Source organism: Psittacula echo (genome assembly GCF_963264785.1).
Source record: "Psittacula echo genome assembly, chromosome: 2".
Classification (NCBI taxonomy): domain Eukaryota; kingdom Metazoa; phylum Chordata; class Aves; order Psittaciformes; family Psittacidae; genus Psittacula; species Psittacula echo.
Window position 1 is genome coordinate 142,786,059 of NC_137737.1, and position 16,270 is coordinate 142,802,328.

A 16,270-nucleotide genomic window follows, 5' to 3' on the forward strand; every position below is an offset into this window, starting at 1 on the left:
AGATGACAAAAAATACTACGTAACACTGATTTTTTTTCTTTTCATAAAGGGAAAAAAGCCCCCAACAAAACATAAAAATAAATCCAGTATTTCCTGCAGTATAAACTTTACACAAATCAGCCTGATTGCATAATAGTGCAAAATTACTGATTTCATCTATATCACCAGTAATTGTTCTCAGAAGTCCTGCTTTAGTTCTGTGTTGCCTTCTTCATTTCCTGCTAATTCTAACAGAAGAAACTGCTTTTGTGCTGTAAACTGGATTTCCAACTGTTGTCATTAAGTACAAAGGCATGTCTCCCAGGACATATTTTAAGGATTATTCTTTATCTTCTGCCTTCACTCTCACATCCCTTCTTTGTCGCTTAAGGCTTTGTAACTCTCTGCTTATTATCTGGCTTCCAGAATGCCAGCAATGCCACTGCCTGCACAGGACTACAATTTACCTGCCTTTTGTGAGTTAATCTCTGAATGTCCAAAAGGTTTGTTAGAAAAAAACCATGAACAAATATTTATGATTTGAAAAGAACTCGGCACTGCAGTTTAAAAAACGGTCAGGACATGCTTTATCAGCAATTCAGCTTGATTTACTTATAAAGTAGATCAGGCTGCAGTATTAAGAGCACAAACAAAATATTCTTACAGAAAAACACAAGACGCAGACTGCAGATTCAGCAACATCAGTCGCATCTCTATAATCTTTCAAATAGCTGAAATAGAACTTAATTGCTTGAAGTTTTTCAACTGAACTAAGCAGCTGCTAAATAAAATGGGCTCGCAGTCTGTCACAAGAGGGGTCCCCCACAGATTCATTCCAAGCCCCATCCTGTTCAACATCCTCACAAATTACCTGGATGAGGAGATTGAAAGCACCCTCACCATATTTGCTGATGACAGCAAACCAGGTGACAAGGTGGACAGACATGTCTTGCACAGAGACACAGGTAGCCTGGAAGAGTGGAGTAGCAAGAACATTGTGAAGATAAACAAAGGCAAGGTCCTGCACCTGGTACAGAATAACCAAAGAGTCCAGTGCCAACCAGGATCTGTGTGGCTGGGGAGCAGCCTTGCCAAAAGCGACTGGGGTGTCCTGGTGGACAGCAACCTGAACATGAGCCAGCAGTGCACTAGTGCAGCAACATGGGCAAATCGAGTCCGAAGCTGCATCCGCAGGGGCATTACTAGCAGAGACAGAAACATGATCACCCCACTCTGGTCAGTGCTTGTCAGGCCACACCTGGAGTACAGTGTCCAGTTCGGGTCCCCACAACCGAAAACAGACACAGACTAGAAAGCATGTAAAGAAAGGCCATGAAGATAGTCAAAGGGCTGGAGAACCTGCCCTATGAGGCAAGACCAGAGGACTTAGGTATTGTCTCCCTGGAGAAGGCTCAGGGGCGACTTCATGACACTAGTTCAGTACTTAAACAGTGGCTACAAAGAGGACTGAGGCATTCCCTTCACAAGTCACAGAGAAGACAAGGGTTAATGGGTAAAAGTTGCAGCAGGAGAGGTTTCAACTCAACATAGCAGAATTTTTAGAGTGAGAACCACCAATGAATGACTGGAACAGCCTCTCCAAGTACATGGCAGAGTCCCCATCACTGGAGGCCTAAGGCACTAGACAATCTCATCCAGACTTACTATGAAAGGTTGTAACCTATTCTCTTTTGTGGTTCCTTTGAACCTGGGCTGTTCAATGACACTAAAAAAAATAGTGGACACTAACAACACAATTCAAACAAAAAAAATTCACTATCTTGCCCTTTATACTGATTCATAGACTTCAGAATCTGATCTCAGGTCTCCAAAAAGGTCTTCCAGTAATAACAAACAAAACTAATTCTGTTTCTGTTCTGTATCTGTCATGGTTTAAGCCCAGGCCGTAAATTAGAACCACGCAGTCTACTTCCCCCCCCCCCCACCCTTTCTTCCCCCTGCTCCTGGAGGGACGGGGAGAATCGAAAGAATGCAACTCCCACGGGTTGAGATAAGAACAGTTTAATAACTAAGGTATAACACAAATCACTACTGCTACCAACAATAATAATAATGATAAGGGAAATAACAAGGGAAGAGAATACAACACCTCACGACCCGTCGACTGACACCTCACCCCCACCCAGCAGTGAACTACCCCTTGTGGGCAACTCTCAGTTACATCCTGGGCATGACATGCTGTGGATGGAATACCTCTTTGGCTAGTTTGGGCCAGGTGTCCTCCCTGCTTCCCCTCCTCCCTGGCAGAGCATGAGAGTCACAAAGTCCCTGGTCAGACTAAACATTCTGACCAGCAACTGAAAACATCGGTTTTATCAGTACTGTCCCCAGGTCGAAAGTCAAAAACACAGCGCTGCACCAGCTACTAAGAAAGAGAAAAAATGACTGCTACTGCTAAACCCAGGACAGTATCTTAAAGAAACATGTCTCCTGATGTCATGGTCCTTTCCACTCATCTTGCACACAGTTTTATTTATATACATAATAAATGAAACAAAACTAGCTTCAACAGGTTTTAGCAGATATTTTGCAGACTAGCATACCTCCATATATTTGAACAAATAAACAGTCATATCTGGAAAAAAAAGTGCCTGACTGGCCTTTACAGATCAACATTTCCCTTTTTAAACCTAATCTACCTTCTTAATAGACTATGTTGAGAACATAACTAATGGTCATAAAGCCAAACTGGTTTTAGTTTTATTTTACTAGGTTTATTTCCACTCAGTTGATCTACAATTATTTTAAAGGCCCACAAACCAGAAAACTCTTGCTTAAAAATGAGGAAATTCTTCCCTTGTTACTAAAAATCAGCATTAGTGTCACTAAAATTGAAAGATATTTAAGTTGAAATAGATCTCTAAAATAGAAAAAACAGCATGTGAAGGAAAAATATTACAGGGACAGATTTGAAGGAAGATATTTACAAATGTGTAAAAAGAAGCACTAACAGAAGCACATTATTGTATTGAAAACTGGCGTGGGAGAGACATGAATTCATCTATTCTGTGCCACACAAAATGCACTCCCTTACTGCAGTAAGGGTGGGCATGAGACTAAGAAATAGCAATGAAAAAATACCAGATTAAACCAGCAACTCATCGCAGGCCCTGAAATTTCAGCTGCAAATAATTATAGTATTTTCTAAGCATCTCCTGTCCTTCCATTTTCACTTGTTCAATGGACAGGTTGGGGGTGGGAAATCATCTCTACACATCATCTCTACACATATCTACGCAGTAGCCAGCGTAGGCACCCAGACAAAGCCGATGAGAGGGGAGGCTGCAGTGCAATGCTCAGAGTGTAGAGAGTGCCTGCACTGGTCTTCTGAGGGAACGGTGCCAAATGGGCAGGGCTGCACTCAGTGCTCCCTGGTGGAGGTCCTCCTGCAGCAGGTGGCTGAGCTGCAGGATGCTGTTAATAGGCTGCAAGGTATCAGGGAAGCTGAGAGGAAACAGGACTGCCTCCTCCAGGCCCAAACTGTGCAGGGGCCTCAGGCATCCCGTGAAGCTCATGGAGGAGTGGAGGAGGCTGCCAACCCAGGAAACTGGGAATTAGTAACAACAAAAAAAAGAGGAAGAGGAAAATTAAAAACAAGGGACTTCCTCCTAAAGCTGTTGTCCCCACCCAGAACCTCTTTGCTGTTCTGCAGGGGGCTAAGAAGGAAGGGCACATGCACCTGAAACAACTGGCTGGTGCACTGCTAAAGAAGATCACTACTGGTGCTGCCAGGAAAAAGAGATGGGTCATAGTCGTAGAGGACTCTACTTTGAAAGGCACAGAGGCACTCATCTGTCGGCCTGACCCGGTCTCGAGGGACGTGTGTTGCCTACCTGGGGCACGGATCAGGGATGTTGCAGAGAGGCTCCCTGCTCTAGTGAGACCCACGGATTATTACCCACTTCTGGTGATCCATGTGGGTGCTAGTGATGGCGATAGTAGTAGCCTGGAGAACATAAAGAAGGACTACAGAGCCCTGGGAGAGGTGGTTAGGGGCTCTGGAGCTCAGATTGTCTTTTCATCAATTCTCCAGTATACAGCGGGAGACCGTAAAAAAGCTAGGAGGATTGGCCAAGTTAATAAAGCCCTAAAAGGATGGTGCCATAGTCAGGGGTTTGGGTGTTTTGAATATGGGACCCAAGTTAGTAGGCCAGGTCTACTGGGGGCTGGTGCAGCTGGTCTGACAAAGAAGAGGAAGAGAGGTTTTGGTAGGAGGCTTGCCAGGCTGGTCAGGGTTTCTTTAAACTAGATGTGTTGGGGGAGGGGGACATCATTCCATCCCAACACACCCAGTCAGTTGCCAGCACCTACAATAAATGCTCGGAGCGATGCAGAGATATTCCAGCCGCTCCAGCCAATGAGCCGGCTTCATTTGGAGCTCGGCTCAGATGCCTCTATACAAACGCCTGTAGCATGGGAAACAAACAAGAGGAATTAGAGATGTGTGCACGACTACGGGGGTATGATATAATAGGCATCACAGAAACATGGTGGGCTGGCTCTTACGACTGGAGTGTTGGAATGGAAGGTTACAGGCTCCATAGAAAAGACAGGCCTGGCAGGTGGGGAGGGGGAGTTGCTATTTATGTTAGGGATAGGCTGGAGAGTATGGAACTCTGTCTGGGGATGGGTGAGCAGTCGACAGAGAGTTTGTGGGACAAGGTTAAAGGGAGAGCAGCGATGGGGGACATTATTGTGGGGATCTGTTACAGACCGCCTGATCAAGAGGAATCTGTGGATGAAGTGCTCTATAGGCAGATAGGAACAGCCTCAAGCTCACAGGCCCTTGTTCTCATGAGAGACTTCAACCACCCTGACATCTGTTGGAGTGAAGGTACGGCCCGGCACAAGCAATCCAGGAGGTTCCTCGATTGTGTGGAAGACAACTTCCTTCTGCAAGTAATATTGGAGCCGACAAGGAGAGGTGCCCTGCTTGACCTCGTGCTCACCAACAGGGAAGGGCTGGTTGGAAATGTGACACTCCAGGACAGCCTTGGTTGCAGTGACCACGAGATGGTTGAATTCGAAATCCTCGGGACAGTGAGAAGAGCGTGCAGCAAGCTCACTGCCCTGGACTTCAACAGAGCAGACTTTGGCCTCTTCAGGAGCCTGCTTAGTAAGGTTCCATGGGACACAGCCCTAGAGGGCAGGGGGGCCAAAGATTGCTGGTTGTTATTCAAGGATCACATGCTCCAAGCTCAGGAGTGTTGCATCCCAACTAGAAGGAAGTGCAGCAGGAGAGCCAGGAGACCTCCTTGGATGGATAAGGAGCTGCTCAGGAAAATTCAAAGGAAAAAAGAGGCTTATAGAAGGTGGAAGCAGGGACAGGCAGCCTGGGAAGAATACAGGGATGTTGTCCGGGAAGCTAGGGACCAGGTGAGGAAAGCTAAGGCCCAGTTAGAATTGAACTTGGCTATGGATGTTAAGGATAATAGGAAGGGATTCTATAGGTGCGTAGCGAATAAAAGACACACTAGGGACAACGTAGGCCTCCTTCGGAAGATATCGGGAGAACTGGCTGACCAGGATTTGGAGAAGGCTGAGGTTCTTAATGACTTCTTTGCCTCGGTCTTCACTGGCAAAATCTCTGACCGCACCACCCAAGTCTTGGAAGGCGAACGCAGGGACTGTGAGAATGAGGACCCTAGGCCCACTGTAGGAGAGGATCTGGTTCGAGACCATCTTAAAAACCTAAACGTACACAAGTCCATGGGACCTGACAACATCCATCCACGAGTCCTGAAGGAGCTGGCAAATGAAGTTGCTAAGCCACTGGCCATCATATTTGAAAAGTCATGGCAGTCAGGTGAAGTTCCCGATGACTGGAAAAAGGGAAATATAACCCCCATTTTCAAGAAGGGGAAAATGGATGATCCGGGGAATTACAGACCAGTCAGTCTCACCTCTGTGCCTGGCAAACTCTTGGAGCAGATTCTCCTGGAAGGCATGCTAAGGCACGCTAAGGCACATGAAAAACAAGGAGGTGGTTGGTGACAGCCAGCATGGCTTCACTAAGGGGAAATCCTGCCTGACCAATTTGGTGGCCTTCTATGATGGGGCTACGAAACTGATGGACAGGGGCAGAGCAGTTGACGTCATCTACCTGGACTTGTGCAAAGCATTCGACACTGTCCCACACGACATCCTTGTCTCTAAATTGGAGAGACATCAATTTGATGGGTGGACCGCTTGGTGGATAAAGAACTGGCTGGATGGCTGCATGCAAAGAGTTGTGGTCAATGCCTCGATGTCCAGCTGGAGACCGGTAACGAGTGGTGTCCCTCAGGGATCGGTGTTGGGACCTGTCATGTTCAACATCTTTGTTGGTGACATGGACAGTGGGATTGAGTGCGCCCTCAGCAAGTTTGCCGATGACACCAATCTGTGTGGTTCGGTTGATACGCCGGAGGGAAGGGATGCCATCCAGAGGGACCTCAACACGCTTGTGAGGTGGGCTGATGCCAACCTTATGAAGTTTAACCATGCCAAGTGCAAGGTCCTACACCTGGGTCGGAGCAATCCCAGGCACAGCTACAGGTTGGGCAGAGAAGAGATTCAGAGCAGCCCTGCAGAGGAGGACTTGGGGGTGTTGGTCAATGAAAAAATGAACATGAGCCGGCTTCAGTGTGCGCTCGCAGCCCAGAAAGCCAACCGTATCCTGGGCTGCATCAAAAGGAGCGTGACCAGCAGGTCAAAGGAGGTGATCCTGCCTGTTTACTCTGCTCTCGTGAGACCTCACTTGGAGTATTGTGTGCAGTTCTGGTGTCCTCAACATAAAAAGGACATGGAACTGTTGGAACAAGTCCAGAGGAGGGCCACGAGGATGACTGGAGCACCTCCCGTATGGAGACAGGCTGAGAAAGTTGGGGCTGTTCAGCCTGGAGAAGGCTGCATGGAGACCTCATAGCAGCCTTCCAGTATCTGAAGGGGGCCTACAAGGATGCTGGAGAGGGACTATTCATCAGGGACTGTAGTGACAGGATAAGGGGTAACGGGTTCAAACTTCAACAGGGGAAGTTTAGATTGGATATAAGGAAGAAATTCTTTACTGAGGGGGTGGTGAGGCACTGGAATGTGTTGCCCAGGGAGGCTGTGAATGCTCCATCCTTGGCGGTGTTCAAGGCCAGGTTGGATGAGGCCGTGGGTGACATGGTTTAGTGTGGTGTGTCCGTGTCCATGGCAGGGGGGTTGGAACTAGATGATCTTAAGGTCCTTTCCAACCCTAACTATTCTATGATTCTATCTACTTCCAGAAAAGAAACTCACTCATTCTGATTTATGAAATAAAGCAAAAATATACATATAAAACACCATCTTTAAAAGAGTTCTTTGCACTTCAGCACATGTATGCTTTGCAAAAAGAGCACACTTGTGATTGCAGAGCATGCCAGGACCTCATTTGTTGAGAATCCTGTATTTGAGTGGATTTCAAATCCTTTGTATTTTCCAGATGTTTTAAATGCATATGATTTTAAAAACATGTTCAAATGTAAGCAAGAGGAATTGGATTTGACTAAGTACCATTTTAATAACCAAGAGCAAGAACGAGCAGATGACAAGCAGATAGCCTGCTTGCCATTTGGGCCTACTTGAAATTCGTATTAGAGATTACTGTATACTCCAAAAAGGAACAAGGGCTGTTATGAAACCTGCAATGGAAAAGATGCAGATTTGATTTTTAATTATTGAAAACATTCAGGGTCACTCTGTAGATTCGGTTGAATCACTGTGCTCCTTGAACTATTCCACTAATTTATAGCACATACAGGAAGGCAGAATAAAAGAACTGAACAAACACACCCCAACAAACCAATCAATCAAAAAAACCCCAACCCAACAACAAGCCCTCAACACAAACAAAACAAACAAAAATCCCACAATTAAGGTTTCATCGAAAGGAAGTGTTCTATACAGTAAGTGCTCCACTGTAACTAGCAATGACTTTGGTGCCTAGGGAAATAAATAATAACAAATCTCATGCATCTGATCATAGAAAGAAGCACCATCATCCCTCTTAACAATGATCTTCAGGGCTATACTCTGTAACATTAGAGAAGAACACACTTCTATCAGCTTTGAAGTGAATCTTAACAGTAAGCTTCAAATAGCTTTGGATGTAATTAAAAATCAAGCATCAATCATTTACTCTTCTAAAGCCCACATCAGATTTATCAGTACTACGCAGGAATGTCAAGACTCAATATATCTCCTGAAAAAAAGTGAAAAATAATCTTCAATACACATTATAAAGTCTCCCTCTCAATAAGCAAGAAAGGAAATGCTCTTTTTACAATGCTTCTGATCACTAATTTCACTTCAGGCACTTATTAGAACAGTCTCTCACCTCACTTTGACAACAAAAAGGATGGACTGGCTTGAAGCTGGAGCACAACCTGCCCTCAAAACCCTTCTGTATCAAATTTGCTTTTTGACTTACTGTTTCTCTGTTCACCAGCTGGTTAACAACGGTCAGTAGTAACCCCTTACTGTATGAGGGGATGTTGAGATACTACAGTCATGTATTACATTAGCAAGAACTGGCTAAAAGAACTGCAGTCATTTTACCAGAAGTCAGGTTTCCTCACTGTAATTATGTTTAAATGAGAGAAACAGTTTCTTTAAGAGACTAGATGCAGCTTCTTGTCAATCCAGTTCTCCAACTCCCTTCACTTCTCCACTGAGATTCTTCCTTTGTTTAACTATTTTTCACTCCCAAGTGACAAGGTATTACCTATGCTTTTTGCCTTCACAGAAAACATCTTTTGAAATACCTAGGTTGCAGGGATAAGTCATGATTTATGGACAACTAACACACTGCCATATTAGAATCAAAGTTGCAACCAAAAGAGGAAGCAGAACTAGAAATAAGTATGTGTTAAAAAGCCTATGTGTTCTTTCACTTTAAATTTAGGATAAGCATGTTAAACTGTTACATCTTCTGTTTTAAAGACGAGTGACATTAATTTTAACTGTGGCTATTGCTAACTCGTAAGTTATTCTTGGCTGAAAACAGTATTATTATTTGTAATACACTTTTGCCTAATATATGACCAGGCACATTTGTAATGAGACACCTTGTTGATGTTTCTGAAAACACACTCCTTTTCATACATATGCAAACACATCTCCTTGCAAAACAGGCTGCATCGTGCATTAGGACACAAGATAGCAGCTATTTATTTCACAGTTGGGTGGAACTGAAACTTGTGAGTAGATATTAACCAAGTGCCACTTTCCTGAAGACTACCACAGCCTCACTAGTCTTAGGGAAGAATATTTATTATTTCAATTTACTGCACATAAAAATGCAAATTACTGCCTGTTTTAAAATCCTTTATCTAGTAAAATCCTTTACCTGCTAAGAAAGAAATCTGCACACTTTAGTGCCCTCCATAGTAATGGAATGAATTGGTTGTCTGTGTTGTGGTGGCAGTGGCGAGCTGTAGAGGTGACCTCTGTGAGAAGAGACTAGGGCTGCCCTGTGCAGCACACGGCTGCTTCCAACCCCAAGAGGACCACAGTGGGGCAGCAGATATCCCCCTGCATCCCATGGAAAGCCCAAGCCCAGCTCCTGGTAGGAGCTTTGTGTGACTTTGTTTCCCATCATCCTACTCCAGGTTTTTTTGGCAATAAATTAATTTCCCCAAAGTATAGTCTGTTTTGCCTGTGATGGCAACTGGTAAGTGAGCTTACTGCTTTTATCTCAATCCACAAGTTTTTTCTGTTTTATTTTCTCATTGTGTTGTTGAAGAGGGACCACAGAGAGTGTCAGGGTGCATGTCTAGTTGTGAGGCAGGGTTAACCAAGCACAAAAAAAAAGCACAAATAATGATGCTGTGACAAGCCACTCTTGACAGGAGGCTTTCCTTTACAAGCTTCTTTCTTTTAGACGTGCCTACTGGGAAACCAGGTATCTCAAAAGATTTGGAAGAAATTCCAGAAGATTATTCTGTCTTGGCAAGAGTCTGCCAAAGGCTCCAACTGCTTCTACATTCTATGAAAAGTAAAGGAACTGTTCTGCAGCTTCAGTTTTCCACCTACTGTCCTTTGGAAACCTCTACTTTCTGAAAAATCCAGAACTACCGCTTCTGTATTTTTCTCAGCTTGGCCTTGGACTAGTAGTTTTCACCCCAGAACCCTTTACAGAGTAAGCCATGCTCCCTCAAACTATCACAGATCTCCCTGTGTTTTTTGTCCTGCAAGGTTACAAGTCAAATTTTTTGGTAGCATGACAGTAGATGTTTTCCTTCCCAGTCTTTTATTCCTTAATGACCAAGTACTACAATTGCATGTACAAGAAACATGGTGCCTATCACCTCCAGAATGTGTCCTTTCACCTCCAGAATGAAGAATAGCTCTGTACTGCAAACTAGTGCATCAATGCATTAAAATGGCTCAAAAGAAACAAAGTTTTACTCTTAAGAACATGAGTATAAAAGCAGAGAACTGCCAACTTTTTCCAAACGTGGCTAGCTTGCTTGCACTACTTCAAGTTTGCTCAAGGCCACCAGCATCTTTTTGCCTCCAACAAGTGATGCCAAGAGTAAGCTATTAGCCCATAAAGGCCTGCATTTCTAATTCTAATCCATACAGCTTCTTCCTTTCCTTGTATCTACAATGTCAGGATTTTCACATTAGCAAACAAACATCAAGTAGCATAGGGGAGAAAAGAAGTCGCAGCAACTAGGAAAGAAGTGTCTACTCCTTCTTCTGCTTGTCACCATGTCTATCTTCCCCAGATAGGAAGCAGATAACTGGAAGCACTACTGCAATACTAATGCAATACTATTAATGAAAGTATGTCAGACACCTCACTTTAAACCCTTTCATCCTTTCTGGTGAACAGCACTTGTGTTAATCTACCCATGTTCCTGGCAGTAGCTTCCCCCAGTTTTTGCATTCAGCTCCTACCTGCTATATTTTCTATCCTGTCTATCCCCCACCTTTTCAAATTCAGTAATTTTTTAATAAAGTTTATTCTTACCAGAGTCACTGACAGATTCATAATCCTTCCAAACTGATCAACATAGTAGACATTATCCTGGTACCAGGAATCAAGATGAAGATAATTATACATGCCAAAAGCACGCATGTGGTCAAGGGTATACTGATCATCACGAAGCTTCACTTCTGCTACAGCTGGTGGCGGTAAAAATAAAAACAAGAAAAAAAAAAAAGAAAAAGACTATTTAAACATTTATTTATCATGCAATAATTGACAGTTCAAAAATAACTTAAGAATAATTCTTCCATCCTTTGTCTATAGGTCTGGCTTATTTGAATAAAAATACATTATGCACACATAGTTTAAAATTTCATCATAAACTTCGAAAGCAGGTCATCCTCACTGAAGGCCAGTGCAGCCATTCACTGAGACCATGCAGTAACTATAACCATTAGTGGCCCATGGTGGTGGGCTCACCCTGGCTGGACACCAGATGTCCACCAAAGCCGCTCTGTCACTGCCTTCCTCAGCTAGACAAGGAGGAGAAAATATAACAAAAGGTTCATGGGTCAAGAAAAGGACAGAGAGAGATCACCCACCAATTACCGTCATGGGCAAAACAGACTCAACTTGGGGAAATTAGTTTAGTTTATTACCAATCAAACCAGAGTAGGATAAAGAGAAGTAAAACCAAATTTTACAAACACTTTCCCAAACTCCTCCCTTCTGCCCAGGCTCAACTTCACTCCTGATTTACTCTACCCCCTTCCCCCACCAGTGGCACAGGGGGATAGGGAATGGGGGCTGTGATCAGTTCACCACATGTCATTTCTGCTGCTCCTTCTTTCCCAGGGGAGGACTTCTCACACTCTTCACCTGCTCCAGCATGGAGTCTCTCCCGCACGAAACAGTTAGAATCACAGAATCATAAAACAGTTAGGGTTGGAAAGGACCTTAAGTTCTTCATTAACTTCTCCAAATGCAGTCCTTCCCAAAAGCTGCAGTTCTTCATGAACTGCTCCAGCGTGCGTCCCTTCCATGGGTGCACTCCTTCAGGCACAAACTGCTCCAGAGTGGGTCCCCATGTGGTCACAGCTCTTGCCAGAAACCTGCTCCAGCCCAGGCTCCTCTCTCCAAGGGGCTGCAGGTCCTACCAGGAGCCGGTCCCAGGGCAGGTTTGGGACCTCCATGGGCTGCAGAGGCACAGCCTGCCTCACCATGATCTGCACTATGGGCTGCAGGGGAATCTCTCCTCTGGTGCCTGGAGCACCTCCTGCCCTCCTCCTTCACTGACCTTGCTGTCTGCAGAGCTGTTTCTCACACATACTCTCACTCCTTTCTCCAGCTGCAATTGCTCCTGTGCAGTAACATCTTCCCTTCTTAAAAGTATTATCCCAGAGACACTACCACCATCACTGATGGGCTCGGCCTTGGTCAGGGCTGAGTCTGTCTTGGAGCCAAATGGCATTGGATCTACTGGACATGGGGGAAGCTTCTGGCAGCTTCTCACAGAAGCCACCCCAGAAACAGCCAAAGTGCCATCAAAGTTTCCAACTAAGCTTTTTCTAACTGAAAGAAGCTGAAACACTGGCTGTTCACTATTACAGTACCTTCTTCAAGGCAAGAAGCATGCTACCTGTGCTCATCCACTTGAAGGAGATTTTTCCAAATAGAAAACCTCTCCTCAGCTGCCAGTAATCAGAACTGGTCTTACCTAAGACAAGCCAAGTTTTTATCTAAATTCTGCAGCTTTTTCTTCCTATTCCATACCTAGAGATCAAGCAGCTGTAGTTTCAACATCTAAAAATATAGAAAACCATCAAATTTCAGCCAAGACATCAGTAGAAGTGTAGTCCATCCTTCTGCAAATAGTCTCGGACATACTGGAACTCCAGTTCACTCGCCAGTAGAGTCATCCCAGGATCCTTAGCTTCCTTGCAGAAAGTTTATCTTGAACTTCACACAAGTAAAATCCTTTAGACAGTTCTAAGTAAACTCTGTCAGCCCATGACGATTAGCTTTTAAAACCAGAGTATGGGGAAAGCACCTCAAGGCTAATCCTTCTCACAGCAAGTTATTTTAATTCCTACTATTTTAGCTTTCACTTTCTTCTCTTTTCTGCTCAAAACCAGAGCAAAGCTATTTCCAGTATTTCGCTTCCATCCACACATCAGGGGCCATTCACAACTCTATGTAGCAGTCCCCATCTTAGACCTCGTACGCTCTTTACGCTCTTTAGCATCTACTTAAAACCTACTGAAGAGCCAGTAGTTTCCTCTGCTCTGCCAGAACACCAATTACAGCAACAGCAGATCATTTTGCAGTGCAATCAGTGTCACTGCATAGCTGTCACAAAACCATCCATCAGACAGTCACTAGATGGCTCAGTGAAAACGAACCCCATCAGAGACATGGGCTATTAACATAAAAGTGACTACAGGAAACTGTGCAAGATTATACTGTCTGATTAATAAAAACACCCAGTTACACTATGCAAAATGAGAGTATAATTAGCAATTAGTCTCCTAATCACTGTGGATATTTGCAAGCCAACAGTACTAATTCCACTCAGCTCAAATCATAATTCACATGCAGCACACAGGAGGGATTTCTGTACCCCTCCAATCAAGAAATTACTGTTCCCTTGAAGAGCCAAGGCGCTTCAGAACAAGTTAGAATATCCACAAAGGAGCCAGAAGAAAATTCACCTTTCATAGTGGGAAAGACTGCTACCCATTCCAATTTCTACTTTAAATAATTAGAATATTTTACAGTAAATTAAACTAAAAGAAATTCACATTACAGTAAAAGAGATTAGAAGGACACGTTTGTTGTGAAAATGTTTTTAAAGCTGTTCAGACAATCAAGCTTTATCACAGAGATATTTTTTCCAACATGACACGAGATGATGTGAATATTCTGCAAACAATTAAAGACAAAATCAAATACAATCCAGGATAATTGTTTCCAGTGAAACCAAGTACATGTCATCTACTTCCTGTATAGTTACATTAACTGATCTTTTGAAATTAAACACACATGAGGAAGCATGTAAAGCTTTTTTAACACAGAAAACCTAAAACTGTCTTACTTCAGAAGGCTTTTCTTCTTCACTTCTCCCTCCTCACTCCCCTAGAGATGCTGCTACTGTCAGAACTGTAACTGAAACACATAGTTAACAGTCCAAATTAGATGCTTCCTGAAGCAAATGTACAACCTGTCAAGAAAATTATTGGAACAATACACTACTGGTTAGCTGATTGTAATGTGATGAACTTTATAACCATGAATAAAGTTTTTGGCCTTAAGTTTTTCAGCCTATAGTGCTGACACACCCTGAATAACAAGGGATCAGGAATATTGCACAATTGCAAAATTGAATTAATTCTTCAGAAACAGGAGTCAGAAACTGTACAATATATAGGCAATTTTAAACCAGGAACTCAAACAAAACTGTACTGTACTGCCATAAAACACTTTAAATATGGTTATCAATTGCTTGCAGAATGTATCCTGTATATACAGCTCTCTGCCAAGGAGAAATAATTAGAGTAACTATTTCATCCTCAATTAATTGAAATCCATTCTGTGATCAAGTGAAATGTGTGCACAAATGCCATCTGCTATCACATACCATGTGCTCAGATAGTTTATAGGAGATTTTACACTAGGATGAAGTTCATTCCTTCCTTCCTACAGCCTTCCAGGTTCAAGTTTTCTTGATGGTCCTTGGAAAAATGACGAGAAAACCAACAGAGCTGAGTGCAGAATAATGAAGGACAAAAGAGAGAAAAAAATAGAGACTTTTAATAAAGCAAATTCAGGAAAAAGAGAAGTTAATATAAATGGAAAAGAAGAAATACTTCAATCAGATCACCACCCAATTCAGTCACACAGTTTTGCCTGGTTTTGTTTGGTCAGGATTTTTTTGCTGATTTTTGCTGTTGTTAGGTTTATGGTAGGGTTTGCTGTATGGGTTGTTCTGTGTGCTTTGTTTGGGGTGTTTTGGTGTGGTTTTGCGGGGGAGGGGTTGTTTGTTTAAGAGCCTAGCACTGGACTCTTCATTTTTTGGAGGCTCAATTAACAAGCAGCAGTTAATGACACCTATTCAACAGAATGATGCATGGTCTCCTTCAAGTTTGATAAATCTGCACTACTAAAACCCAGGAACATTGATTCATACTCTGTCATACCCAAAAAGAGACCAAATATACTATATCCCATCTTTCAATATTATTTCTCAATAACCCTGGTTAGGTGGGATATTTCAGACTAGTACAAAGAAAATGATGCCACTTTTCTAGAATTGTATTTATCTCCAGTCTCATGCTTGAAAAAACTAATTTGACTCAAAATAGTTCAAAGATAATTAAGCAAAGAGTTTCACACAAGTCACCTTTACCTAAAAGAAAAAGCACTAAATGCAAAGGAACTCATAAGAATCAACAGAAGGAGTGAGACATCTCTGACCTAAGTGGATCTTATTATAATTATTACTCTGCACTGAGAAAAAAAAGCTCCTTTGAATAAAGAACACTATCAAGGGACTATACTTTAAATAAATAGAGAAGTCTTATATCTGCCATCGAACATGATATAGCAGAACTGTAAAAAAAAAAAAAAAAAAGGAAAACTGGTGAGGAACACCCCCTCTATCCCCCATTTTTAGATGTTTTACTGAACACATCAAAACAACTTTACAATACTGGAAAATATGTAAAATAATTATATCAACATATTATTTTGGTGCATCGAATGTTATATGCTTGTACGTCATAGTTTGATCTGCAATGCCACCCAGTGGCAGTAATTCAGTATTTCATATAAATTTACATCCTTGCAGAAGAGCTTTATTTTCTAGTATCAGCATCCAAAGATCTTTTTAACCCTGCATTAATTCTTTTTCTTTTAATATCAACAAATATCCTTTTATTGTTAATGGCAGCATCATCTCATTGTTGCTGCTGAGTAAACGTACAAGGCTTGTTTATTCTACTGCAGTACCTGACATAACAAAACAAACACAAAATGTTCCTGTTTTAATAAACACCTAGCTTGCTGAAAACAAGTACGGGCTGACAGATACTCTGTAATGAAGTATTTTTCCCTAATCATATTACTTACACAAGTATTAGAAGTAAATATGATATATCACGCAAAACATGGAACAAATAAATTGAACAAGATCCAAAAACTTGCAAGACATTTGTGAAAGGATCAGTATAGCTGATAGTATAGTGAACTACAGCTATGGCTCACAGTTTATTAGTATTTCTCATATATAGAAGACTTTTATTCTATAATTATTTTTTCAAATGGAAATTG

At 42.6% G+C, this 16,270-nt stretch overlaps 1 protein-coding gene across 4 annotated transcripts in view; it reads right to left on the minus strand.

Annotated features, from left to right (window-relative positions):
• Positions 1-16,270, minus strand: part of NUDCD1 (NudC domain containing 1) — a 42,535-nt gene that overhangs the window by 22,310 nt on the left and 3,955 nt on the right. For 2 of the 4 annotated variants that reach the window (XM_080610222.1, XM_080610225.1), the window contains one exon: positions 10,985-11,139. In XM_080610222.1, the coding sequence (XP_080466348.1) occupies positions 10,985-11,139 (155 nt within the window). Of the gene's footprint in view, positions 1-10,984; positions 11,140-14,036; positions 14,108-14,579; positions 14,704-16,270 lie in introns of all 4 variants that reach the window. The other 2 variants (XM_080610224.1, XM_080610223.1) reach the window with 2 other exon arrangements.